This window comes from Grus americana, chromosome Z (assembly GCF_028858705.1).
Source record: "Grus americana isolate bGruAme1 chromosome Z, bGruAme1.mat, whole genome shotgun sequence".
NCBI classification, from domain to species: Eukaryota; Metazoa; Chordata; class Aves; order Gruiformes; family Gruidae; genus Grus; species Grus americana.
This window is the reverse complement of record NC_072891.1, coordinates 47,071,985-47,099,791: the sequence shown is the minus strand read 5'-3', so window position 1 is coordinate 47,099,791 and position 27,807 is coordinate 47,071,985. Positions and strand designations below refer to the sequence as shown.

At 39.8% G+C, this 27,807-nt stretch overlaps 1 protein-coding gene across 3 annotated transcripts; it reads right to left on the bottom strand.

Moving 5' to 3' along the window:
* HABP4 (hyaluronan binding protein 4) lies at positions 1–27,293 on the bottom strand. 3 transcript variants are annotated; one of them, XM_054809675.1, is made up of 9 exons: positions 26,798–27,086; positions 16,304–16,451; positions 14,465–14,626; positions 14,214–14,276; positions 12,405–12,488; positions 5,511–5,679; positions 3,584–3,760; positions 2,411–2,486; positions 1–1,436 (listed from the first exon to the last, which is right to left on the bottom strand). In XM_054809675.1, exons 1-8 carry the CDS (start codon positions 27,084–27,086, stop codon positions 2,430–2,432), a joined length of 1,149 nt encoding a protein of 382 aa, XP_054665650.1. In that variant the 3' UTR covers positions 1–1,436; positions 2,411–2,429. The 3 variants fall into 3 exon arrangements, with proteins under 3 accessions (XP_054665650.1, XP_054665651.1, XP_054665652.1); XM_054809676.1 differs by lacking the exons at positions 1–1,436; positions 14,214–14,276 and having other exon boundaries at positions 1,946–2,486; positions 26,798–27,293; XM_054809677.1 differs by lacking the exons at positions 1–1,436; positions 14,214–14,276; positions 14,465–14,626 and having other exon boundaries at positions 1,946–2,486.
* Between the last annotated feature and the right edge of the window lie 514 nt (positions 27,294–27,807).

Below are 27,807 nucleotides of genomic sequence, written 5' to 3'. Positions count from 1 at the left end.
CCAACTACACTAAACCTCATTCTCACAATGTTTTAGTTTGGGTGGGTTTTGGGGCTGGTTTGTTTGGTTGTTGTTTTTTGTTTGGTGGTTTTTTTTAATTAAATAGTCTTAAAACCAGCCCTTTTTTTTTTAAACCAGAAGTTTTTAAACAATCTGCTGACCAAATGCTGATTATACAAATACACTTTGACAAGTCTGTTAAAGCATTCCCCAAAGAACCTATTTGTCACTCTGCTTTGAAAAACAGATCAAAGATAGAGGAGTAAACATGAACTTTACAGCAGCAGGAACCTGACTGAAAAGTGAAACAATCCTTTCAGCTTTCCCAGAGAACAGTCAGAACTGAACCAACTGCATTACATTAGATTCAGTCCAGTAGCATAATAAGGTTTCAAATTTTTGGTAGAGAAACAAAGGGTTGCTTTTGTGTATTTCACTGCTTTCCTTACAAAAAGAGGTGTTAGTAAAATAGGCAGCTACACCTTCAAATGATGATGGAAAACAGAGGTAAGCTTTGCAAAGAAGCTCCCCACACCTATACATACACTCATCCCTGCAAGCAAAAACATAAATAAAATTTCAGGCACATTCTCCCCTGTCCAGTGGGCTAAAAGAAACAGGAAGGGAAGAACAAGCAAAAAACTTGAAGACCCTCAGACAAAATCACTTCTGTTCCAAAATCATGAAATCGCCATTTTCAGTAGAAACACCCAAACACCTATTGCAACAACAGCAGCGATTAAGTAGTAGCTTGCTCCTATGAGGTCAAAGTCATTCATGTTATTTCATCCAGCTGAATTGCTCGAAAAGCAGCAGCATGTTCTTGTAACACCAGCACTTCATTTGCTTTTGCACATTCTTTCTACTACAGGTTGTCAGAGTATCTCTATGCCACTAAAACGAGCTCCTTGTGGAATCTGCAATCTCATGTTATAGCAAGTTGTCATATAAGTAATTTAACAACATAAGAAAAGTTTTTTGGGCAGCGCTACTTTGCAGACCATCTCTTTGGAGCATATAGAAAAGAGTCAGTAGTCTTTCTAAGATGATTATATCCTTGCGTAAAGCCTTATCACTGAGATAAGAGTTACTTTAAATTTCTGAATACTCTTAAAGCTTAGTCCAAAGCAAACCAGTTTTTTCTTCAAGTCTCATCCACTATTTGCTCTCAAAGGAGATTGCTTAGAAGTGATACAAAGCAAGGTAGAGAACTGGGAAAGAAAAAAGAAAAAAAAAAAAAGCAGGTTTATATTCATCTGCTTTCCCAGTAAATTGAAAGAATGAGTTCAACTTGAGCAGGCATTTGAAGACTCCTTTGAGGCTGTCAGCTACTTTCAAATTGTCCAGTGTGGTGGTCCTCCCATTTCTTTCCCTCATCACTTCTGGCACCATTTCCTTGTTTCTCTCAGATCCCTAAGAATGGCTCCGAGTGTCTCCTTGGACAGGGAACAAGTTAAGGTATCTGGCTCAAGTGAGGAAGTATGCAAGGTAAGGACATTCCACCTCATCCCCAATGTCACACAGACTTCTTGGTAAGGCATGAAATATTTTAGTTTGTAGTTGCTCCTGCTAAAATTAAAAGCCTCCTTAACAGTTTAGTTCTGTCTTTAGCTCAAAATTCTTACTTTTCTTCACATTCAACATCTTCAAAGTAGTTGCAGATTGTATCTTGTTACTGAAGCAAGATTTATAGTTAGCTATCAATTAAAAGCATCTGTGCTGCCTTAATTTTAAAGAACACTTCTGTTTAGAGAGATGTTCACTGTTTTGCATGAGTAAGGTCTGCTGTTTAGGTTTGGGTTTTTGCCTGTGTTTTGTTTTTTGTTTCAGTTCTTTGGTTTGTTTTTTGTTTGTTTGGGTTTTTTTTGTCAAGAGTACATCCAAATAGCAAAAGCTTCAATCTGCTACTCTGACTTGGTGAAAATAATACCTCAAACCCAAACCAATGAGCACTTTCCTTTATTTGCCAAACTCTGAAGAACTGCAACTTGTGATTGTGTGAGATACACACTTCACTCAAAGAAACAGGTAAAGCAGCTTTCAAACGTACAGTGAAAGACAGTCTCAATTGCAGACCACATTGTAGTGTTTACATTTCACCATGGTGTCATGGCGAACTTGACATAATCTCTATATACACATTTCTAAACACTGTACTCTTTAATTTCATTTAAAGCCTTGTAGTGAAGTACTGTAAACCTTCACAGTTTTCACAAATGGAGGCAGACACTGGAACCTGTGACAGGATCCCAGTCCACCAGTATCTCCAGAACTCAACGCCATTAGTAGAGGGCTGCAATCATTCCACACCGAACACCCAAACAGCTTTGCCAATAGAAACAGACTTTCTTTATCCACACCAGCATAAAACTGGTCTCTTCACAACTACACCAAAGCTACTTTGAGATACCACCATTCATGATGGTTCTTCAAGCTAAAGCTGGAAAATCCTCAGGATCATCAGGATTTGGAGCAACAAGCTGCACCTATAAAGTAAGAAAGGAAGCTTTATAAAAATGAATGCATTTCAAAAGCATCTGACAGCTACGTGTATGTATTTTACCCTGAAAAGGGTTCACTCTTCTATTCAAGTTAACTGCTTTGTATCCATCACTATCAGAGAAGTGCTAAGCATTTATCTCAGAAGTTATGACTATATAATTTCTTCAGTGTGAATGTATTTATAATGCTTATCTACCGCCTTGGGAGGACCAGAAGATCATAGGTTCTGCAGCACTAAAGTGAAGAAAAAAAGGTAAGCAATCTCACCTAAAATACTGCCTGTTTTTAGAAGAAGCATTATTATCTTTTTTACATTCTAAGGCTACTGCATATCTTGGACTGTAATTTTAAACTCTATGCTCTTTTATTATAAAGAGCCTTTTTCTTTCAGATGAAACGAATGCATCAAATCACTTCTGTATCATTGTCTAAGTTCTCAAGCTTAAAGTACTTTACTCATACTAGACAAAAGTAAATCGAGACCCTTAGTATGAAGAATAAAGATGTAATTTTTCACTGTGAAAATGCCTTTTAAAAAAAAAAAGAGAAAAAGCTCAGTAGACATTTCTCTTAATGTTTATACTGAACGCTTCTATCATTCTATAGGATTCTGTATTCATCTGTAGGATCCAAGATTTACTCATCTCATTCTCAGCAATCAAAGTACTATTACTGTACTATACTGAAATTTTTGTAAGGGATATAAGCCTTTATTCCTTTTAATTACTTCCCAATTTATATCAAAACTCATTGCAAAAACTCATCTTCATTGCATCCTATCTTCTAGTTACTATTACAACAACTAGTAATCAGACCTTTTGAAATTTATGTGTTAAGAGTTGTGAATCTCAACTGGTATTTAATTTTAATTAACATGATATGGGTCAGGAACTCAAAATAACCAGGCCAGCATACTATGAAGCAGGAATTAGAAATAAGTCTGTCACTACAAAAATCAGTAGTTCCACAGAAAAGAGGGCAAGACACACCCCACTCCTCTCCCTCTCCCCCCCCCCCCCAACAACAAAAAATGTCCAAGTAAACAACAACAACAAAATTATAAAAAAACTATTTCCACTACTTCTGGTCGAGGTCCTGTCTCCTCAAGTCGTCTGCCACGACCACGACCACCTCGTGCTCCTCTTGATCCACGGCCAGGGCGAGGAAGACTCCCAAAATTAATATCCAGCTGAGATGTTATGTCATTCACTGGTCTTCGAAAGACATGAGAATCATCTTCAAAGTCTTCTTTTTGCAACTAAAAAGAAGATCCGGTTAAAGTCTATAGCTTCCATGTAAAACCTTCTCCCCTCCCTGATACATATACACACACACACTTGTATTACAAGCAGCAGACAAATCAAGATGCCATCCAGAACAGAAGACAGGCCTTAATTTGCACAGGGTTTTAACAAAAGCAAGGCAATTGTCGCTTCCCAGATGCCTGGGATAGTTCTTTGTTGGCTCAGAGTCCTGGGAACAAAATCTTCTGTACCAGCTCTGAAGAAGTTTTTCAGAAATACCATCAGCAAGTTTTCTAAGGCACTTCAGAATCAGGCTTAGGCTACTTACTCCTACAATTATTTTCAAGTACTGGTTAAAAGGCCATAATAAAGCACAGTATTTGGCTACTAATCAAACTGTTAGTCTATGCGTCTCCAGCTATGAGATTACTGTTGTTTTAACTCTTTGTATTCCTAGTAGCTAATGGATGTAAGACTATTTTCCATCATCATTTTAACATACACTGTTGTAATAATAACATACAGACAAAATCATCCCATACAGTGATGAATCGCTTCTTTTATGCAATATCTAATAGAAGGATTTGACTTGTCCATGTTATGCAGTTCCTGCACTTCCTATTCTATGTTGATTTTCACAAGGTCCCTTGATACTGCCAGCCAAGAAACTCTACATGCCAAGAAACTTTACGGGCAAAAAGAACAGAAACCTGCATGCACTCTTCACACACTTGCATAGTCTCTTCAGAGCTTGTGAAAGATATTCTCCCCACCTTTATCGCCATCTCCCTCAGAGAAGGAAGACAGGATAATGGCAACTGTGACCACCAAAAGCCATGCTAGAAAGGACACATGTCACTTCAGTGTTAGCGTCTGTCCCGGGAAGTGCTCAATGATGTAAAGTGATTAAGGCTTAAAAAGCTGCGAGTTTTGATGTTAATATGATACCTAGACAAAGGATAATATATGTGTTCATACCTGCATGCAGACCTTATGGATCAAATTCCATCACGCTAGACTACAAGTATATGTACATAATTCTATGACCCCCCCCGCCAAATCTGAAATCTAAGCAAGAATCTGTGAAAGAAGCCTCTACTCTCTCTCCCCAGTCATACCAATAAACCAGAAGTTCTCCCTGAAATGTCAATCCCAGTAATATGGTGGAATAAAAGTTAAAGACAAGGAAGGAGGGGAAGCACATTACTATAGAACAAGCTCTCCAGAGTTACTTCTAAGAAGCAGGACCCTAAAACTGGAAAAAAAAATAAGCTTCATATATTCCAAGTGCACAGTGAAAGCTGGGATCCAGCACAGATGAGAAATAGGACGCTTAGTATCCAGACTAACAGATGCCAAACCCCAAGTTTAATATATACATGCAAGTGTATACTGGCAAGTAGAGTAAACAAGATTCAAAGTTAGGATAAGTGTTTAGTAAACCAAGTTTCTCTAGCAGCTTTACCAGAGATCTACATAGGTGGCAGCCACAAGGACAGGCTTTATATTCTGAGTCATAAGGTTGAACAACTCAATATATTATGTATTTGCAGACAAAATAGGGGCGATGATCTGAGAGAAGAAAATGAACAGACGGTAAGTTTAAAGCAAGTTTGGGGGCACATATGTGATTATAGTAACAAAGCTTAGATACTGATTTCTAGTCTGTTCAGATTATACTAAAACTAGTAGAAAAAGAATAGAGACAGTTTCCTAACCCTGGACATAAAGCAGAGTTTACAGAATTCCTGAGGCAATGCTTACATTATTGCTATATTTTGACTTGTGAATCACCACTGCTTTGGAAGGAACAGTGGATGCTGGCTTCCGGATGTTGAATTCAGGCTTTGGTCGATTCTGTTGCTGAAGATTTTTCCACTCATCTAACGTCATTTCTTGAACTACTTCTTCCACTGGCTCTTCTTCAGCAACTCTAAAGGTTTATAGTTGTAAAGTAAAAACCATTAGCTTGCAACATGCCAGGATGAACAAGAATGCTAATCTCTACAGCAAGGATACTAAACAAAACATTTGGAATGTTTCTCACCAAATTACTATCCTCAATTTCTCTTACTCCCCACAGTAACTTGATGTGTGAGTTTTACATTAATGTAAGTTGGAAAATATACTTAGGGCCTGTTTGAAATTAGTTGTATGAACAAATGCTGTCTCCAGCCTCCTGTACTAAGTTCTGGTATTTATCCAGTCTCATCCTAAATTCAAGCACTTTGGATTCTAGACTAAAACCAGTCTGTTTTGATGTGGCATATTCTCAGCCCTACTGTTTAATACGGAATCCACTCCTAGCAAAATATATCCATAGTACAAAAAGCATACCGAACATCTCAATTGCATGGTTTTATTGACTCGTACTGCAGGATGACAATATGATATGGATTCATGTTTCAATGCAGTTTTCAGTCATCAAAAAGACACGATGATCACACAATGGGATCTTCTAGGTAATCATTAACCTTTCCTTTGTTAATGTCACAAGATGCTTCTTTGATTTCTTTTGTCAGATTAGTAGCACACAAGGAGACAGTGTTTATTATCTGGCAAAACCAGATTAATCATAATCCAGTTTTAAATTGTCACAAAGTGCAATAATGATATGTTCAAGGAAAACATCGGAGTCTGCCTCGCATACTTTTTAACTGTAAAGACAGAAGTCCAAGGCTTTATGTCTGCATTCATAAGACAAGCTAGGTAAGACAAAACCAAAGACTCTTTTCCACTCATTAAAGCATCACATGCAGGGAGCACAACTCACTTCATCACCATAATTGTTTGCTGCAGAAACAAGTCAAATACCATGAACTACAGGAAAATCTGCACTGATTACCCCCAGACACTTGAGAAACCATTTCCCCGTTCTCCCAAGAAAAACCTGCTACGCACTGCAGTAACAGTCAAAGTTGGTTAAGTATTTCCCCAGTGTTGATTCTTCCAGAAAACCCTTTCATTGGGTCCCTTCTGATGGAGAACTATGGATTTGTTTTTCCTCAATCGCAGTTCCAAGTCTTCTTCTAGCAAATACTGATGATTTTTCAATGTAAACATACAATTGATTTGATGCAAGTTGGAAATTTATTTTATCATGCAAAGATGCAGAGTCAAATGACAGCCAGGGAACTGTGCATTTTGTTTCTGAAGTTGTACAAGCATCCCATCAGAATGCACACATTTGTTGGGAATGTTCTGTACATTTAGAACTAGCCTACATAGGAACAGGCCTGCTCCCTCTTCCTACTTGATCTTGCAGAGAACCATTTATTTCTTGCCAAAATTATGCAATATTTTCCTGAAGCACCCAGGATATGACAGGTAGAAGCAGAATTACTCTGTAAGACAGCCCTCAATTTTGGTTCTAGGATGAACATAGTTTTAAATGCACTTTGCAGAAACAGTAAATAAAAAATATGCAAGTCCTGTACATATACGCCTGCCCTCTGACATGCCTTCATGCCCTGTTATTTTGAAAATTCCAGCTATATCAAACAGAAGTTAAAGGTTAAAAGACTGTTAAGTAGTTTGTAGTTCCATACTGCTTAAGAAGACCTGAAACTATGTTAGAAGGACTGTGAAGAAAAAAATTAACTGGTTTACTGAGTTAAATAAAAAGGCTACTGGTGAGAGATGCAGCTACTTCTGGAAAAACACCAACACCATGTGTAAGAGCATTAAGAACCAATTGCACCCCAAATATTTCAATTTGTTGTTCTTAAAAATAAGAAGCCAGCTAATTTTTTATGAATTATCTGAAGCCTTGGTTTTGGGAATAGGTGTGGGAAAAACAAGCACCCAGAGGAAGAAAAAAAAAGTAAACTAATAAAAAGGGGTTCTATTAAATTGGTTTAATTTCTTCCTAAGCCACTACCTCAGGACAGAGTCAGTAAGTCGCACATCATAACCATCACAACCTAGGAAGTCTTTTGACGTCCTCTCCCATTAAGTTTTCACCACATTAGGAAGACACTGGTTCAGTCCTGGGCAATAGCTGTAGAAAGATACAGAACTGATAACAACTAGTACTTGAGAAGTAGCTATCAATCTTTCAATCTGCAAAAGAAAAACATTTGAGTGGAGTTTTAAGGTCAACTCTGTGCATTTATCCACAGTGCAATATAAAATAGGTTTACTGCATTTTTTTACCACACAAAGGTTGTGAAAGAAAAGGGCAATAGAGCACAAGTGTTCAAGAGTACTGAAGGACTGACCAGTGGTATGAAGATGCTAAAGAGACCAAGTAAATGATCTGAAAACAAACAAAACAACCACCACCAGGAAGTCCCAAGGACAAGCAAATACATACTCTCAGGCAAAAACATCAGCTGCCCAAACACAGAAACAACCACTAGCAAGGCAGTGGCTCTGAAGGAGGGACCCCAACCCCCTAAACTGTGCAACAGTACTGCAGGTAACCCAGTCAAGCTGAACTTTAAACCAATAGCATTTGTCCCTTCTGCAACAGCATACTATTATAAGGAGACACATCAACAACTTTGTTTGAAACAGATGTCACTGCTGGTACGGTAGAACAAGGTCTCATCTGAGTAATGTCTTCTGTGTGGGAACAGGTAGGAAAACCAGAATAGAATGGCAAGACAGATATGAGGTCTACATGTGTGATCTGCATGGGAAGCCTTGAAAAAGATGCTGAGGAAGAAACATACATAATGCTAAAAAAGAAAGAAAATTTTGCATATCCATCATGTTAAGACAAGACACTCAAGAAAAAAAAAACCAAACAAAACCCCTCCCACGGTAGTTTCTATTTTCAAAGTATTGGAAAAACCACTGAAATTCAAAGTATTGGAAAGACCTTGAAATCTCAATCAGTGGAGGACATCAAAATCAACTAGACAGGTATGAAAAGCAGCACAGGTATGGTTTGTCATGCCCTGGGTCAGCAAGACCCCTTTCAGATCTAAATTTCTATAATTATAAGACAACATGAGGACATTTCACTACACATCAACTTGATCTGTCAAAAAAACAATCACAGGTATTGCTTTGGAAAGTACACATCTATCAAAAGCAATCACTTGCCTGTTCTAAAGGAAATACCGGTGGATTTACACTGCAAATCTTTGTTTTTTCAACTGCAAAGTGTGGTTTGATTTTGACTCAAAAGGATGGTTTCAACTGCTAGGTTATTAGCAGTACAAATTCGTTTTAGGGTACCAAGACTCCCAAAAGGAAACACCCCCTATTGGTGAAGCAAAGCAATAGGAACCTCTGTATTACATTTTGGACAGAGACTCAATTGTAACAGATTATTTTGGGCACCAAGCTTCCATGGAAGTGTCTGTGCATTACTTTCTACCTTGTAACCTTATGCATTTTTAGTAACTGCTTGGTGTGCATTTTCATTAATCAAGGTAATAAGCTCCTTGGCACACAAACCATCATGCTTACAAAATATTGCCAGACACCCAAGCACGGCCTCTGGACACAAACAAACTGAATTCACAATGCAAACACATACCAAAACACCAAAACGGCAGCCTTCAGTAATGGTTGCTACTGCTTCAGAGTTTTCAATGGATGACCATGACCCTCCAGCTATGCCTTGTTTACTGTGCATACCCTTCTTATAGGAACTGCTCAGTGTGAACACATTAATATACAGAAGAAATGCAAATGGAAAAGAATGGCATTCAGCTCAGTTGTTCAGCTGATTATTTTCATATCATTAAAAATAATGATAGTGGGTCTTTTTTAGATCAGTTTTGATATTATTCAGCTACACAAAGCAAATTTTTATTCAGCTTTTATCAAGAAATCAGTGACATGAGTCTTTCCTATTAAACAACATCTACCGGAACATTACCACCAGTTACAGCAAAATTCAAAGTTAACCAAAGCAAGACCAAGCAACAACTGTACAAGTTAGCTATAGAAGAAAAATACTGAACTAAATACTTATGAAGGCCTGGCCTGGTCTATGGATAGCTTTTTGTCACTACTGAAAAGAAATAACAACAACAAAAATAACCAAAAAAACCCCACCAAAAAAACCAAGAGAGGTAAACAGCTCAGCAAACTTGAAGGCAATTTTTGACAGCTTTGTACTGAGTGACCAGAAGAATACATAGCCCCACCAAAAAGCAAGAAAGTCCTGTGTGAAGAAATAGAAGAAAACTCCACTCTGCAAATACCTTTGATAGGAATTGATTAGACTATGTGTCATACTGAATAAAAAGAAAAATCTAGTAATTTGAATTACCAGTCAACACAAGTGTGTTACATTATTCAGACAGTGAAAACAAGTTCAACAGAAAGTGGCTGTGAGGAAAGCTTATACTGCTTATACACTTACATATTTTACATTTCCTACTTGCATCAAAAAACCCACAGCTTTTAGCATGCAGATTGGGATGTTATAAACAGAGATAGATATTGTTGATACGCTCAAGGAAATATGAAGATATGGAAAGAAAGAACTTGCTTTATATTACAGAAGTATTAAAGAAACTCTTGTCCTGCAATAACTTGCACATGGAAGTTCAAGAACTGCAGCATGGACACAGTCCTGAAGGCAAGATCCCTTAAGTTTCAGAAGCCCATAGAAGCCTTTCCAGAGTTGGACTGAAATTAGTCAGCACTACACAAGAAAGCTACCTCCACGCAGACAGATTATTCCTAATTTCCAGGAACACTTTTCATTTGCTTTTAAATGGAAACAGTTACAACAGAGAATGAGAGAAAAAACAAACCCAAGTTTTCCATCTCTTCCTCCATACGAGCACACAACTGCAATAAAGCAGCAGCAAAGAAATGGATTCCTTAGAGTTGCTGCATTTAAGAGTCAAAATGAGAACAATCCTAGCAGTAGCTTAAGCGAACACACACCCCTACACCCTCAATATTGAGGCTGTAGTAAAAGCAGAAGGTAGTCTAGCTAGAAACTTTTGTTAGTGTATGCTACCTGCCAGAAGACAGCAACTCTGGAGAGGAGGGGCAACCTAAGCAAGCATACAAGACCTTAAAATGCATCCTGAAGCCTGAAAAGCATACCCCACCATCTTTTGCTTTTAAATATTACAACAAAAATAATTCCACCTTGTTAAGGTGTATGCCATACAACCATCCTTAATAAACTAGGCACTATTCGCACAATGTCTCCTCTTCTATTTTAAAGTATGTAGAGTCACCAGGCTGACACTATCCCCAAAGGTAAGTGCAATGAGGTATATGTAATTCGTATTTTGTATACGGATTTGTGAGTCTTCAGGACAGTGTTTACCATGCTGAAGAGAGTACACGATGCAAATTTTGTACTTGTAGGTTACTTACATTTTTGAATCTTACATATTTCAGTAGACTATTTCTAAATGAAGCTTTTTTTAAAAAACATGAACAGGAGTAAAATCTCTGAATACCTAGGTGATCCCTGAGAAAGAGAAAAGAATTAAAGACAACTGGCAGAGTCTGCCAGATGCCTTTGCCACTACATATACTTCTCATGCCTTACATTCTACAAGGAACTCATGTCAGGACACATCTACAAAGAGCTTAAATTGGAGTAGAAACAAATACAAGTCTGAAACAAGTAAAGGTACCAGTAGTTGACAAAAAAGTTGAATAACTGTTCTCATATTTAGCTAATATGTTCATTTTTGACAGTTTATCTACACTACCCATCTGATTTAAGTTAGTCTAGAAATAGTTTTCTGGAAATCCAATCATAGTCATTCAATTTCAGGGACAGATTTCCCCATGTATACAACCTCTAGCTATATATTAAAAGCTAGATTAAAATTAAAAGAATCAAAGCTGCATCAACTCAACTTCTTACAGGGTTGTACAACCTGAACATATAAAACAGGTGTTGTCATCTAGTGAGCTTTATAATTAAGAAATTAACCAAGGCCACTAATAACCAGAGCTGTAAAAAAGGCTTCATAGCAAGTTAATTTCTCTTCATAGCAGAAGAGATGGCTGACATATTATACTGACTCTTTCATTCATCAGGAGATATTCATCACCTGCTGTTTGATTAAAGTCTCTTACTTGGACAAGATTGTTCAGTTACTTTTTCTTAAGCCATTGCTTATTCACAGTGAAGTAAGTTACCACTGGACACTGACAAGAATAAAAGCCAGAAGACGAGGGGCAGACTTCTCTCTCAATTTCCCTACTTCTAACATTCACTGCAATACCATTTCCAACAAGTTTTTCAAGTTTTACAGAGAATAGATGAATAGATGACAGCTGCATGGTATTAGTGGTGATTGATGAATACTGACTTAAAGAATTTTATTTTAGTGCATTTTAATTGTGTTTGTACGATTGCATAGGCACACCTTGAATACCTTTTTCTTGGAGAACTTCAAAAAGCAGAGTAGTTCTTACAAATTAGCAAAGTTTCAAAGGTAAAAGACAATATGTAGCTCCTTAAATTATCACCAAATCTTAGGGACATAAGCATCACCAGGCAATTAAATGCAATCTGCAGCTCTATAAACCAAGCTTTAGTCAGAATTAAGGATGCATTTTCTTGACTCACAAATATAGACAACACTTTTCTATTTTTAAATATGCACACTAGCAAAACTTCACAGTTACATTTCAAGTGTGCCTCCCAATACATCAGTAACTGTCAATTGTTTTCGTTGCATTTAGAAAGAAAATATTTTAGTCAAACTATACTTGTTCAGAGGCTCTCCTTCAGACGTCCCTGGCTGCTCAGCTGTTTCTGCAGTCTCTTCCACAGGAGCAGTCTGTTCCATCCCACTAAAACAATAAACAAAAAAAAAACCCCAAACCACAAAGTTTTCATAAGTCACACTGGAAAAACGCCTTGCAGATCAATACATCACTTTTTTTCCTCTCTCCAGGAATTCTGGCAAAAATAGAGGAGAAAAACTCTAGAATCATAAACAGAAAGTAGATCTAAGTGACTGAGTGACTAACAAAGTGAGAAGTATTATGAAAATCCAACTTCTATGTAGTTTTAATCAAAAAAGTGAAAAGCATGCATGAAGACAAAGTAAATCAGTCATGAATACTAATACCAGTACTTGATTACTGTGTATCACTGATATTTGGGTTTGCCTTTTTGTTTCTTTTCAACTATTAAAATGGTAAAATTCATACTCCAACTTTCTATTTTCTGTAATACGGACATTAGTTCACTGGCAAATGCGAGAAGTAGCATACTTTCATTCCACTGGTAGGCATACATATTAAAAATTAACACGTGTCTTCAATGCATCATTGAGCACAATTAAGGCACAGACATGCTTTTGTAATTGTTTAGACAACTCCAATTTAATGTCACTTCTACCACACGCACCACATCACAAGAAAGCATTGATATCTCATGTTTCTATCATAAGTGCTGATGCTACTGAACTAAAAAAACTTAACTAGAGAGAATAAATATAAGGGATCTTAAATTTCTTGTACTTTATGAAGTTCACACAAACTTCCCTGACATCCTACAGAAGCTAGTTTTGTGCTTTTGGTCAGCTAGTTTTGTGCTATCAGCTCAGAACTATGTTAACCTAGCTGATCATTTTGAAAAGCCAGAGTAAATAACCTATCTTTTAGTTTTAGTATGAAATATTATAGAAGAGATAGAGGTTAGTACAACCTTTCAGGAGAACTTGGAATATCAAGCCCTGAAGTTATTACCCATAAAGGCTGTACTTTTCAAGCTTTTATTCAGATTGCCTGAATCCACGATCTAAGTTTTAAAAATAAAATTTTATTTTTTAAACAATTCTGTGAATGAACACGTATGGGGCGAAAGATATTTGCTGTCAAAGCAATGCCTTTTCTCTGTCCTTTATCAGCCTTCAATTAAAGAGTTCTAGATGTATATGAGAACGAAAGCTACTGGAAAGAGTAGCATATTGCTAAGAATGGACAAAAGCCAACACTTCCAGTAAGCTTTTTGCAAGTCTGAACAGAAACTAGTAAGAGAAATACGTAACGGAATTGAAAATTCCCAATTTTTTTTTTATGTAACTGACAATTAATAAGCCACCACATTCTGTTACTGATCCTCTTGTACACTTTAAAAATGTATTTCAGTGAAGTCAGCTAAATATTACCTCCAGAGCCACATTGAATTGTATTACAGCTTTGAAATTTATAAATGATACATACAACTTGAGAAAAAGACTGAACTTTAAGCCCACTAACTAAATATCAAGAGTCCCACTTACTTAACTATTGAGAAAAGTCATAACATTTCAGCTAAAACACAACTTGGCCCCAGTCAAAAGATTTTGCAAGTCTTAAGTAAAGAAACATCACCATGCCTTTGCTACAATTTAATCTCACCAACATGAAGGAGGAGAGTTCAGAAAACTACTAATTGTTGTGATGAACCTGGTTTTACAGAAAGCAAGGCTTATAAAGCTCAAAATGGATATGCAACAGAAAATTATGATCTAAGGTAGGCCACAAAAAATTATGATCCATAGTGTATGCTGTTGTATGTCACATCACCTTTTAACTGTTCCCCAGCTGCAAGCTCCACCTCCACCCTTTTTGTCATCTGCTCTCATTCCTCTAGAGAAACAGGGTTCTGTGAGTTTAAGAGCTTTTTTTCATTAGGACCTCAAACTAAAACCAGTATTGACTTTTTGCCAGCCAACCTGGATATAGAAGAAGGGAACAGAATACTTACGAGACACTACTGCAGTGCTGACTATTGCTTACTTGTGCACCAAGTAAGAAGCAGCACACAGAACACTTACATTTTGTCATTCCAACTTGGTCTTTCAAATTCCCGCTTTCCTCTTTGCTCAAAACCATTGAAACTTCTATTTATTCCACCACCTCTTCCTCTACCTCGCATTGCACCTCTTCCTCCGCCACGACCTCTTATTGGCCTTTCACGGTCTAATCTTTCAGTTGGTCTAAAAAGAAGATTTCTAGTCAGATTTTTCTTCCTACAGAACAGTTAACAAGGATAAAAAAAATTGTATGGCTGCATTTGTGTAGCTGTGACAGACATCAGTATATGAAAGCTACTGTACAATTTTTAGAGTGCATCTTTACACAGCACACAGTACAGTTGTATTAGTTTTGTCATTAAAAATGGACATAAACTGAACTCGGGAGGAATTAGTACAGATAACAGGAACAGAAAGTTCAACCATTTACTGGTAACACTGAAAACATTAGAGAAGTTAAATAAAACACTATAAAACTGTCAAATCTTCAGCAACTTCACCAGGCAATAGCTCCACTGTCTAAACCCAGATTTATATGCAACTGCTAAAAATTTCAGGGAACTTGTTAAATACCAACTATTGTGATGTAAAGTAAGAACAGCCACGCTCTCAAGCATTAAAGGTTTAGGTGGATTTTTCTGGTACTTATAAAGAAAGCAAAATTGATATGCATTCATTGTCCATGTTGAGGGTTATTAGTTGTTTAATGTAAATAAGTAGGTTTTAATTAGAATAAATTATTTAGGAACATAATAGTGTGATTTGTGCTGTTTACTTAGCTTTACTTAGCATGAGTAGCTAGATTTGCTGAAGCCTTTAGGCCATGATAGAGGTATTTTTCTCAGTAATTTTCCTAGTAGTTTTCCTAACAGCTAGTACAATGCTATGTTTAGTCTTTTAGTATGGGAAAGTATTTTGATATCACTCTAATGTCTTGGTAGTGTTTTCCAAGTCTGGGACTCTTCAGTTCTCCATGCCAGCAAGGGCAGGTATATAATGACTGTAAACCAGAAGATAAGGAGGATCCAACCTTGGGAGAAAACTGCAGAAACTGCAAGTCAACAAGATAAGAGCCTGCCTGCCTGGACACAGAGGAATCCCATTATATGTTAGAAGACCCCAGACCAAAAATCACCATTGGATTAAAGGATGCGCGGGCAGCGCGTGAAGGGCGTGTGAGGGGTGGGTGTGTGGGACCCAAGGGTATAATCGCCCCAGGGATTTCTTTGTTCTGGGTCTCTCTTTGGAGGCACCCAGCCCGGGCTGATCCTGCCGCTGCATCTTTCAATTAAATTAATTATTTTATAAAATCCGACACCTGAGACCTGGCTGTAGGAAACCTAGGGTTGAGCCTGAAGAAGGAAAAAATGCACCCAACAATAAGTGAGTGTGTGTGTGCGCGACACCATGAATGGTGTGTGAATGCTCGGGCAGCAGCTACTCCTTTAACAGTCCAAGCAGTAAATAGTATGACAAGTTTCTTTTCAGTTTGAACAGTAAAATGCATACAACTTGGTACCTGCACCACATGCTCTGCAAAGCTTGGTATGCAAGCTCAGAAATGAACATTTACATTGCAGACTAGGGGTTACATTTTCAGATCTTTACACTTTTCAGTTTCATCTTGTATTTCTAACATTTAACAAAACTGCTCCAAATCAATCTGTGACGAAGCTGAAACTACAGCTCTGACAGGCACAAACTAAGCTGTCTTGCAACAACTCAACACACTAACAATGCTACCATGCCTTCAAGTCACATCTGGCTACTAGATCTGTTTTAAGTAGGTTAAGCCTTTCCCTTCCCACCCCTGTGCAGGTCCTCCATGAGGCACCTTACTTCTCCCTGTGAGATACATACCTTTCCACTGTGAATTCCGCTTGTCTTTCTGTTTCATAGGAACGGTATTCCCTGAAAGATGGTCTCCATTCAATTTTGTCTTGTTTCACCTCTGCTCCTCTGTTATTCAATCCTTGCTGTTCTCCTCGCTTAGGTGCTCGCTTCTGGCCTATGCACACACACACATATACATTACTAAGTTTAATAGTAGTTGAATTGCAGTTACCAAACTACTGACTGAAATCAGTTGATTACATCTTACAGTCTTCTGCTTTGCCCTTTCCAATCCCAAGTCCACCAAAATGTTAAAAGCACTTACAGTTAATGTTGACAGACACTGTCTGTTTTAAAGACATGTATTTACTTTCCCTTCTGTATTGATGAACCTGCTTCAGGCAGCAATATTACAGGTGTTGACACAGTTCAGACTTTTCCGGAAAAGACAGGCTAAAGAAAAAAAAAAATCTCGTTTTGCTCACATTAGGTCACAGAAATGGAGAAAAGAACTCTTTCTCTCATGTTGTCTCAAAGATCTTGCCAGTGTACTACAGGACAAGGCAGAGAAGCTTCAATGGAAGACATTAATTGCAAGATGGCTGCAGGAGCAATGAAGGTGGGGGCAAGACGAGGACCGTTAGAGACAGGCATCAGTTCCTGATCACGAGACAACACACCTCCTGCCTTCAGGTGAGCTGAATTTAGAAGTCTGAGCCTGCACCTCTACTTTAAGCTCACAGTGATGGTATACGACAACCAGAGGAGGGTCACCTCCTTCTATTATTGTTCTGTGGAGGAGAGGACCATTCACCAACACCACAAGTCACTAAGTAGCAGAAACCCCAGCACTAAGTACAAAGGTTCCAACACCACTAACTGATTCTAGGATGTCAACATATTCCGAGATAAAACGTATTTAAGTTTTTTCGGGTTTTGTTGGGCCATTGTCAGGGTTAAGGAAGAGCAGGCTGGGCAAGGTGAATGCTGAGAAATTGTGTGCTATACAAGAGAATAAACTGAGGTTATCCACTCAACCCATACACATCTAGCCTAAAATTAAAGTTCATTATGTGTGTGCTTCCTTCCCTGTTTTCCCAAATTCTGTGTCCTATTTCAGACAAAGTTCTGCAGAAGCAAGCACACCTTTTGTCTGCTAGGCCCCTGTACTCACACTATTGGCTGAAAAAGATGTTGGTTTAAGTCAATCAAGCAGAAACCCTGCTCTCAGACCAACAAAACTGAGCTATTCTTTCCACAAGAAGCACCTGTGCAATGGCGAGCAAGTTACTGAACTCAGGTTAGTGGACAAGTGACAGTCCTGGCTACCGTGCCTCTGTTGCTAGCACATAATGTTGTGACATAAAATAGGCTTTTTTCTCTTTAAGATACAAATGAATTCATAGCTCCATAGAAATGCCCATATAAGAAGATCTCTGATCAAAGCTTAGGTGGCAAGTCTGGAACATCATCTTTAAAAAGAAAACTTCAAAGAACTATCCACTTGGTGAATAAGGTAGAAAAGTGGTAAATAAAGCTTTTTGTTATGCAGTAAGGACAGTTATATCTGTACACAGAAGATAGTTTTATTTGTGCTGCAGAAGCAACACTAGCTTTGGTTTTCTTTAAACTACAAACCGCTTGACATAATATATTCCAGTAATTCTCTCAAGATTTGGAGTTGCTCGATCCTTACAGCAGCAAGCATATTTGCATCCCAAAAAATTAAGATGTAATCTCTGGATAAAGGACAACTTTTGAAATCAGTTTCTGAGTAAGCTTTTCAAACCAGGATGCTTTAATAAAAAGCAAAATTATAAAGAACACAGAATTGTACATGCTGTTGGGAAACAAGTCTGCTCTATGCACATCTGAACTACACCAGCAACTATACAAGTGTTAATTCCAAATTGGAATCTTGCTGTGGAAAAAGTGACTATTCATTTCTGACCTCATTTTTACTTATTTTGTTTGGATCTAAATGTGCAACTGCAATACAAGAATGCATCATTTATTTTTGAGCCTCTCATTGGCTATCAGAAACATCAGTTATTCTCAACAGAGTAACTTGGCAAGAATGCTGAGAGACCACCTTCCCTATGTACTTAGTATTAACCTAAATTTCACCTGCAGCTTCAAAGAGCTCCTTAGAACTAGTAAAGCAATGCCAAAAAAAATGAAGATGCAAAAATAATTTTAAAAATATGGTCTCTGGTTCTGTTAAGCAGTACCACTTAAAAAGTACTTCAAAACAAGTCTTCTTGCCCCATAAGCCAGTGTATTACATGTCACTAGCACTGATGGTGCTAGACAAAGCAGTCGGCTCTGATTTCAGTGCAAGGCTGTTTCACTTTGATTCTAACAGGTGGCTATAATTACTGCAGATGGATTTTAAATACAAGAAAGATTATTTGTGGCACTTATTACCTGTATAAAAATATTTTTAACTGATTTGACAGATATGCAGCAGTGGATTAAAATGTTATCCAGCAACTAGACCTCCCTAATAAGCCAAGTCACCCTCAGGGCAGCAGGCTGTGACCTGCTTGTGAATCAGTTCAAACACTAGCACAACTTTCAGCTCTGCATGTAAGGGCAACCTAAACTGGAGCTTGGCAGCAGTGATAGCATAAGCTATCCAGTTTTAATCTTTTGCCATATGTCTGTCCCAGTGCAGACTCATTTTTACTTAAGGAGCTGAAAGGCCACCAACCCTTTGGGAAACCAAAACCACAAAAAACCAAAAACACAAAAACCCATCAATCTTAAGTACCTCTGCCATAATAGCTTTCACTTAAAAAGAACTACTTGAGGTCTTAGAAACATTGTGCTTGTCCTCATTTCGGCTGAGAGTTAATTTTCATCCTAGCAGCTGGTGTAGTGCTGTGTTTTGGATTTAGAATGAGAATAATCTTGATAACACACTGATGCTTTTAGTTGTTGCCAAGCAGTCAAGGACTTTTCAGCTTCTCATACTGCCCTGCTAATGAGAAGGCAGGGGGTGCACAAGAAGCTGGGAGGGGGCAGCTGACCCAAACTGGCCACAGGGATATTCCATACCATACAATGTCATGCTTGGTATAGAACTAGAGGGCTGGCCGGGAAGTGGGGCAGCTCAAGAACTAGCTGAGCATTGGTTTCAGGTGGTGAGAAATTGTGCTGTGCATCACTTGTTGTGTATATTCTTTTATCATTATTATCATCATCATTATTATTCTCTTCCTTTTCTGTCCTATTAAATTCTCTTTATCTTCACTAATGAGTTTTACTTTTTTTTTTCCTTCCCTTTTCAATTCTCTTCCCCATTCCACTGAGGGGAGTGAGCCTGTGTGGTTGTTTTAGCTGCTGGCCGGGTTAAACCACCAGTGCTGAAAACTGAAGATTCCTCTTTCCCGGTTACCAAGTTTAACCTCTCTTTAAGGTGGTTTTCCTGTATCTTGCAGTCACACTTGTAATCCGTATTCAGCTGAAGACGCCCACCATTCCCCACCTCATCGCCGCTTCCTCAGGAGGCTACTACAGCAGCCCAGTCTGTCAGCTGAGTTGCCTGTGACATTACTTTCCAAACTGGGGAATCAGAAAAGAAATCTGATGCTTAAAGTATTTCAACAGACTCAGCTTTTCTCCACACCTGCCCAAAGAAGCTGCTGAGCTATTATTAGAGAGAAAGACATCTGTAAATACTAAAATTACCAGGTAATAGAACTAGATATTGCTAAAGAAAAAAGCCCAGTTTTACAAGCTGCTATTAAAATTCTAAATCACACAGAGCTAATGTACTTAAGTAGTTTTCACTTTCCCCACAATAATACTTTACTATCAGAATTAGGTTTTTTTATACTGCACCATTTACATAGGAAGACTCTAGAAAAGAGTTTTTAATAAGTGTGTATCTTGCAACTGGGAAAGCAGAAATTGTATTTAAGACCTGCATTGCCTCATTTCCCAGACACTGGATATCTACGTATTAACAGATGGATTTAAAACAATGCAGCAAAATCTAGCTGCCTGTGCAGTGTTGTTGTCTAGCTCTGACCAAGTTTCTCTATCTGCATAATTTGTCCTCAAACAAGCAGGAGTTTTGCTTGGGAAGAGATAGTTTTCTAGGTATTGTGGGCTCTTCACTGGGCCCCACTGAGACAGCACGCTCTCGCCGCCTTTTTAATTTTTAGTTTTAAGGGGAAAAAAAAAGGTTTTTTGCAGCAAACCTTAACTTTAGACAAACACCACAAGGAGCCCAGCTTACAACTGCTATCAGTGACTACAAGCTAGAGCAGAAATCTTGCCGTACTTCCCCCATTCCCTTTATGCAAGGAGCGTGGCAGGCGAGGTTGGCAGCTGGCACACACTTCACAGGTTGAGAGAGGTTACTGCTGCAAAGAGCAACAAAACCTTGTATTTTGACCTAAAATCCAGCTGACAACGCTGCATCATAGTGTTTTATGAATTCTCACAAGCCTGAAACCAACTCATCTCACTAAAATAGCCAACACTCAAGCCCAGTGAGATGATTCCATCAATACTCCATTTTCACAAAAGCACCCAGGGATGAAGAAGGGCAAAATAGAAATAACTCTTTGTTTGGCACAAGTAGCGCACACAGGAACAGAGCAAAGGCAAACTGAGTGGAGTTTTGATTCAGTTAGGATGAACATTACAGCAACCATAGAAGCCAGATGAAAGACTTTTATATCTTACATCGTGCATTTGAAGAAAGAAAAAAGCAACAACAAAATACTTTCTACCTGGCAATCTACCCTTAGAGGTTTTCTGAATCAAAAACCATAAGCATTGATTTACAGAGTACAGATCCACAGATGGGCTGATGTGTCTTTACCCAGACTGCTGTCTGAATAGATATATGCTTTGATATATCAATGTCACCCCACAGCAAGAAATGCCACAGGTCAATTACAGTCTCTGTAGAAAAACCATTCTTTTTTCCCTATTTCACAAAATCTGCCTGAAATTATATTCTTTTATTTCTGTAAAATAAGAAACAATATTCTGTGCCTTCTCCAAGTCTCACCTGCAGTTCTATATACACTCCTTTTGTATCCTCAGACACCTCCTATCAAAACAAAAAAACTTAATTTAAATTTCTCCCAATACATAAATCATTCTGTAATTTTCATCATGCATGTCACTCTAGCGTGCTTTTTCTAGTTTTAACATCTTTGAGGTGACCAAAAGAGCAGACACACTTCAAGACATGGGAAAGTGAGATTCCCTCAAAGGCGTAACAACTCCTTTTCTATTTTCCGTGCTACTGCTACCTCAGTAATTCCCAACACTGCCTTCTCCTAGATGGCCTCCTGTTCTACTCTTAACAGTCCCAATCACTCCAACCTCTCCTTCCTAAATTACAATAGTCTGAATTAGAAAAATCTTTCGGGTTGCAGTAGAGCTTGCAACACTGCCCCCCCATCCATATTCTCCCATACATATTACTTTACACTTATTGGTAGTCAATTTCCCCTGTCACTTTATAGCTCATTTACAGTACGTAATTTGTGTCATTGCCCTGCAACTCTTCTTCAAGGCTAAATAACCTCGTACCAGCAAACTTCAGTTATTTATCCCTCTCACAGCTCTTTTAGCACAGACTTCCCACACACCTATATAACACAAAATTGAAAAAAAAAAAAAGCACAGTTTAATTTTTTTTTTTCAGACAAGTTTCAACTGCCTTGAAGACGTTAAAGCTAACAGCACACAACCACTGGTCCTAAATTCAAGTCTCTCCTTCCGTTTATTCCAGGAGATGCTTCTTTCCTCTGCTTTCAGCTTAACAGCTCATTTTTAAATGAAAAAAATCTGACCTTCAAAAAACAATTTAATTGGAGTTCTAAGGAGATGAAGTAAGTACAAAAACCAAACAGGAACACTGCTCCGGTTGGTCTGGAATGAGGGCAAGCAGAGAAATTGTGCTATAATTCAAGGATCTCTGTCATTAATTATGGTTGCATGCAAAGACACTACTTAATTACCAACTCAGTAACACAATAATACCTACACATGGACACCTGATTTTCCTTTACATTAAAGCTGCATAACTGGAAATAGTAAAAGACAATTCTCACTCTCAAAGACTTATTTCGCTGTATTTCAGATTATAGCAGATTTAAGACTGCACAAACCATCTTAGTTCCTCCTCTTTGCATGTGTATGTCCATGTGATTTTAATTCCAAACTTCAAGCAATTAATTTTGTGAACTAAAGCATGGCTAATTACACAATTTGCAGAATAATACCACAGTATCCCAAAATACAAAAAAAAACCAGGCTTCAGCTATTGCACGCAACACACTAAAGAAAGCCACATAGTTAGACTTTTACTCTGTGGTATTTTGTTTTCATGTGTGCCAGTACTCAATTACAGAATTGCCTACTGCAGCTTTCTTCTGGACAATCCTTATGACTACATAGCTGAAAGAATGATATCGGAATAAATTATTTAAAAATAAGAAAGTCAGTATAAGATAAAATACCCCAGAAACATTCCATGCCTTTTTAACTTAAAGCTGTAGCTAAAAACTCAGACATGTAATATTCAGGAACTACATCTAAATGTTACACTAGTCATCAAATGTACATGAAAGAAGAAAACCTTTTAGAGGTATTAGCAACAAAGGTTTGGAGATTTCAACAGAACAGAGCTTATTACTGCATGATCAACAAATTTAATTTGCCTGGACCGGTAAAGAATGCAAGCTCTGCAACTGGGTCTTTTGAATAAAGAGCTGGCAAATGCAGTTTGGCCACTGTGCTAAGAATGAACCGAGTTAACATTAAGTGGTGCAATTATAAGCACTGTAATACCTACAAACAGCCTTTACCCATATCCTCAGGACAGAGTCTAAAAATCAGGAAACAACACAGTGAAAGAGTAAAAAATACATTGTTAAGGTCAAAAGTGTAGGTTTCGGTAGGCTATGAAATAGGAGTCCACTTTCTCCTTAAAGAGAGATTAAAAAATAGTCTCCTTCCAGTTGTGTCAATTCATAATAAATAGTTTGGATTCTAATGGTCAAAGTACTGCATTATCTGGCAAAGTTCTCTTAGGAGGTTTGTTTCAAATTGAAAACATGTCCAGAAATTAAGTAAGTAAAAACTCCTCTGAAAAAGGCAGTGAAGAATTAAAAGAAAAAAAAAAAATCAAGTTACAGAATTTTGTGAATAAACTCTAACATCACTCTCACATCAAAACATAACACTGAAAGAAGTCTCTCTGTAAAACTTTATACATATTGCAAGATTGACAACTAGGCTTGCTTCAAGTCTTTCTAAAAATATTTTGTTTAGAATTAATATGCCTAAGAAATAAAACAAAAATCGCAAAACTTTTAACAAGACTTTTTGTAACCCAAATAAGCAAAACACCCAAGTAATTAGAAAAAGCAGTCCAGAGGGGGTCCAAAGGAGGGCCATGAAGATCATCAAAGGGCTGGAAAGCCTGCCCTATGAGTAACAACTGAAGGAGCCAGGTCTCTTCTCCCTGGAGAAGAGAAGGCGCTGTAGGGGCCACATCAGTATTCCAGTATTCGAAGGGCAGCTACAAATAAAATGGAGGCTCTCTCTTCACAGGGAGCCACATGGAGAAGACAAGGGGCAAGAGGTACAAGGTGCATGAGGAGAGGTTTTATCTCAGTATCAGAAAAAAACTGGTAACGATCATTCACTGCAACAACCTCCTCAGGGACAGTGGAGTCCCCGTCGCTGGAGGTTTTCAGGATGCGAGTGGACAGGGTGCTAGATGGTCTCTTCTAGGCTGCCTTTGCCAGGAAAGGTTGGACCAGACAATCCTTTGCGGTCCTTTCCAACCTGGGCTGTTGCGTGATAATTCTATGAACACTAGTACAATACAGACTGAATTTTGTCATTTCAATCATAATACCAGAATCTGATTCAGCTGTTCAGATGGTCAAGATGCTTCTTTATAGTATTTAATTCCTAATCAGTGAAATGAAATTAGAGGGAGTTATGCCCAAAATCTGAGGCGGCAGGAGGGGAATCACTAAGAAAGACTGGATACAAAAATCTTTTCAGTTTGGTGTTTTGTTTCATTTTTTAATAAAAGTTTAGTCATTAGTTTCAGAATTTAGTAATTTTAATCAATATTATTTATTTCCCCAGAGGTGCACTCTTCTGGCAATGCGTCCATCATTAGAAGCTTTATGCCAAATTGAGCTGGTATGAGGACCTTCCTGAGTGTTTACTCGTTCTCAGTGGTTAAGCTGATAGTCCTCCAAATCTTTTACCATATCCAGAAGTTTATACAGGTTGAATCCTGTATAAAGAATCCACTTTGTGTGGCCCAAATAAAAAGCTGCCCCCCCCCCTTCAAAAAAACCCAAACTAGATTTTTTTTTCCTCTCTCAACCCACCACTTGCTTTCTATTTGTCAGCTACGCCATGAACAGGCTCGCTAAGACAGCGCATCCAAAGAGGAAGCACACAGACAGGACTGAGTCTCAATTCTCTGTCCTGGTTTAGCATCCTGAATGCTATACATTTACAGTTGTTACTTCACAACAAGCCCAAGATTAAAAAAACACAACTCACAACATACACCACACACAAAATCCAGGATAGCCACTTTCCGTAACAAAGTAAGTGCAGCATTTTTCAGAGCAAATAACTCTCAAGATAGATGTTAATTCACTTTCACAAAGGCTACTACAAGTCAGTCTTTTCTCTGTTTTAAATTAGCAGGAAATTAAAACAAGGTGCACATGCCTGATGTCTCTATATGAGAAATTTTGTTTCTTAATGTCAAGGTAGCAGAAAATAGTCAAAGACACTCCATAGCGTCACAGAATTACACTCAGAATCTGTACACTTAAGATACCTATAGACAAGTAGGAGGTAAAGGATGTTCTTCACGTACTTCCACGCTGCTGGTAGGTTACTGATAACCACCAGTTCTCGTTCAAGAACTTCTTCATTAAAAATTGAGACAGTTGTTCACTGAACAGGCTCCTTCACCTTCTGTTGATAACAGCAGCAAAGGATCCTTTAAATAAAGTAAACCTGTTACCAGCGTGAGTTTTGGTCTTACAGGCAGAGATCTCTGATAAAGTCATGTAACAAACACAGGAATCTCAAAAGATGAGTTTCATACAACTGTCCAAAGGGACAGTGACAACTTAAGATCACCTTCTATGAAGACGCTCATTAACTAGTGCATATTTGGCACTGAAAGATTCTCCACTCCACAAGGCCGATCAATCGCTGTTGGAGTGGCGTAAGAGTGTACATCTAAGCGAGAGAATTGGTAGCACTGGCAGCAACTTGATGGAGCAGTAGCTCCGATTCAAAGGCCGCATTTTTTTCTAGGGCATTAAAACACACAGTTCGGTTACTGTGAAGTTAACAGGAGCTTTTTCTACAGGAAGAAATTAGTATCTTAAGAATAGCTAATGTGTTCAGCTTTGTTGCCCACTGCAGGAAAATGGGAATTTGTAACAGGTCAAGAAGGTAAAACCAGAGTCTTCCGTGCAGAGGTTCTCAATATTTGTAAACCATTGGCCAGCTCTCAGATAACTTTAGATACCGAATCCAGCGACCTGAAGCTCAATACAAGGTAAGTAGTAACGATCACACTGATAAAAACACCTCCAAATGCAAGCAAGCTGCAAAGAGGACTGTGCCAGGCATTCTGATATAAAAGCCGACTAGCCTCCTATTCCCCCAAGAAATACTTAGCATCAAAACTCAGCAGCTGACAAAACAACCTGGACCATTCCTGAACACTCTGCTAAAGAGGTGTCCCAGGAAATCAGTTTTTACTCAAAGGTTCGGGCATCAATGCAATCTGAAGGCAAAGTAAGCACAGATCCTTAGACACGTTATAACCCTGAAGAAGCTGAAGTTCCAGAAAACTCACAGGTGCCAAGAAAACGATCCTGGAAGCGTCAAACACTGAAGGAAATGGCCAGGGTGACAAGCGATGAAATGCATCGACAGTCATGCTAAACTAACGTGAAAACTACAAATGACGCAGCGGAGGAGTCAAAGCTCCTCCATTTGTCTCTCAGGACTGTTTCTGAAGTTTGCATTTACACGTCCGAAGGCCCGCTTCCCGCCTGAAGCCTCCCGCGTAGGCTGGGCGAGCTCCGCCAGACCGCGCCGGGAGCGTGCCCAGTACGGCCACCCGGCGCAACGCTCCGCTTGTCACTTGTTTCCCCGAGGGGACGTTCAGGTACGCATTCACGACAATAGCTAGCTAGATAAATAAATAAATAAAATACAGTAAACTGGGTTTTCTCAGCCCCGCTCTGACCCTGCTACAGGCAAGCGGCTGCCCACTGGCAGGGCGAGCGCAGAGCCAGCGGCGAGCCACGCCGCGCCGCAGGGCCCGGGCTGCCCGCACCTGCACCACGCCGTCGGGACCTCACTCCTCAGGAAAACCGGCTGCCGGGCCGCTCACCCTTCCTTCCCCCCTCTCCGGCGCCTGCTGAGGCGCCGCCGCCCCCTCCCCTCCCGCCTCGCTCCGATGAGGAGGCGCCGCCCGCGTACCGGACTGCGACGGCCCCCCGGCCGTGGGGGGACTGCCGGGCTGCTTTCGCTCCTTCTGGGACTCCTTCTTGCCGCCGCCCGCCCTGCCGCCGGGACCGGTTCTCTTGCCGGCCGCCGCCGCCGCCTCGTCGCGCTTTTTGCGCTGCTGCTGGCGGCGCTCGGCCTCGCGCAGGATGTCGAAGGGGTCCGACTCATCGTCCAGGAGCTGGTAGAAACGGTTGGCGACGGCGCAGCCGAAGCTCTCCTGCATGACGGCAGCCACCGAGCTGCCCACCGTCCCCTTCATCATCGCCGCGGACGACTCACCCCCACCCCCACCCCGCGCTCCCGACGCTGCTGCGACGGCAGCGACGGTGGTGGCGGCGGCCGCCCCCGGGGCTGCCGCTGCGCTGAACCAAGACACACGGTGGAGGAGAGCTACACGGGAAAGACCGGCGCACCGGCCACAGCTCCGACTCGGCGCTCCCCGGACCGCCGCACCATTGCCGTTGCCCCGCCCTCCACCGCGCCGCGGCAGCCAATCGAGCTTTAAAGCTCCAAGCAGCCCCGCAGCCACCACCTATCAACACCGCCGGGCCCACCCACCGCCAACAGGCGCGACCAATGCTAAATAATGGCAAGAGCGAGCAACCAATCCCGGCTTTAGGCTTCGCCCCGCCCCTAACGTATGCCTACGGCCAATTAGCGCGCAGCGCCGACACAGTCAATAATGGCCCACTGACCAATGTGGCGTTCGACCTGGTTAATTATTCATAAACTTTTAATTATTCAGGAGCCGCTCCCGCCCGCCCCGTGCTGCCCGCCGCCCGCTCGCGGCCATCGCGCGGATAGCGGCAGCGGGGCTACAGCTCGGCTGCGCCCGGGCACCTGCGCGGTGCTCGCCCGTCGGTTCTTGGGACGCAGCGATCGTAAGAGGCTGGCAAACGTCCTGTCTATGCATGTCTGGGTAGGCTATTTAGTAAGAGCTTAGAATCTGATGTCATCGCATAACTGTCTCACCACGGGTCTTT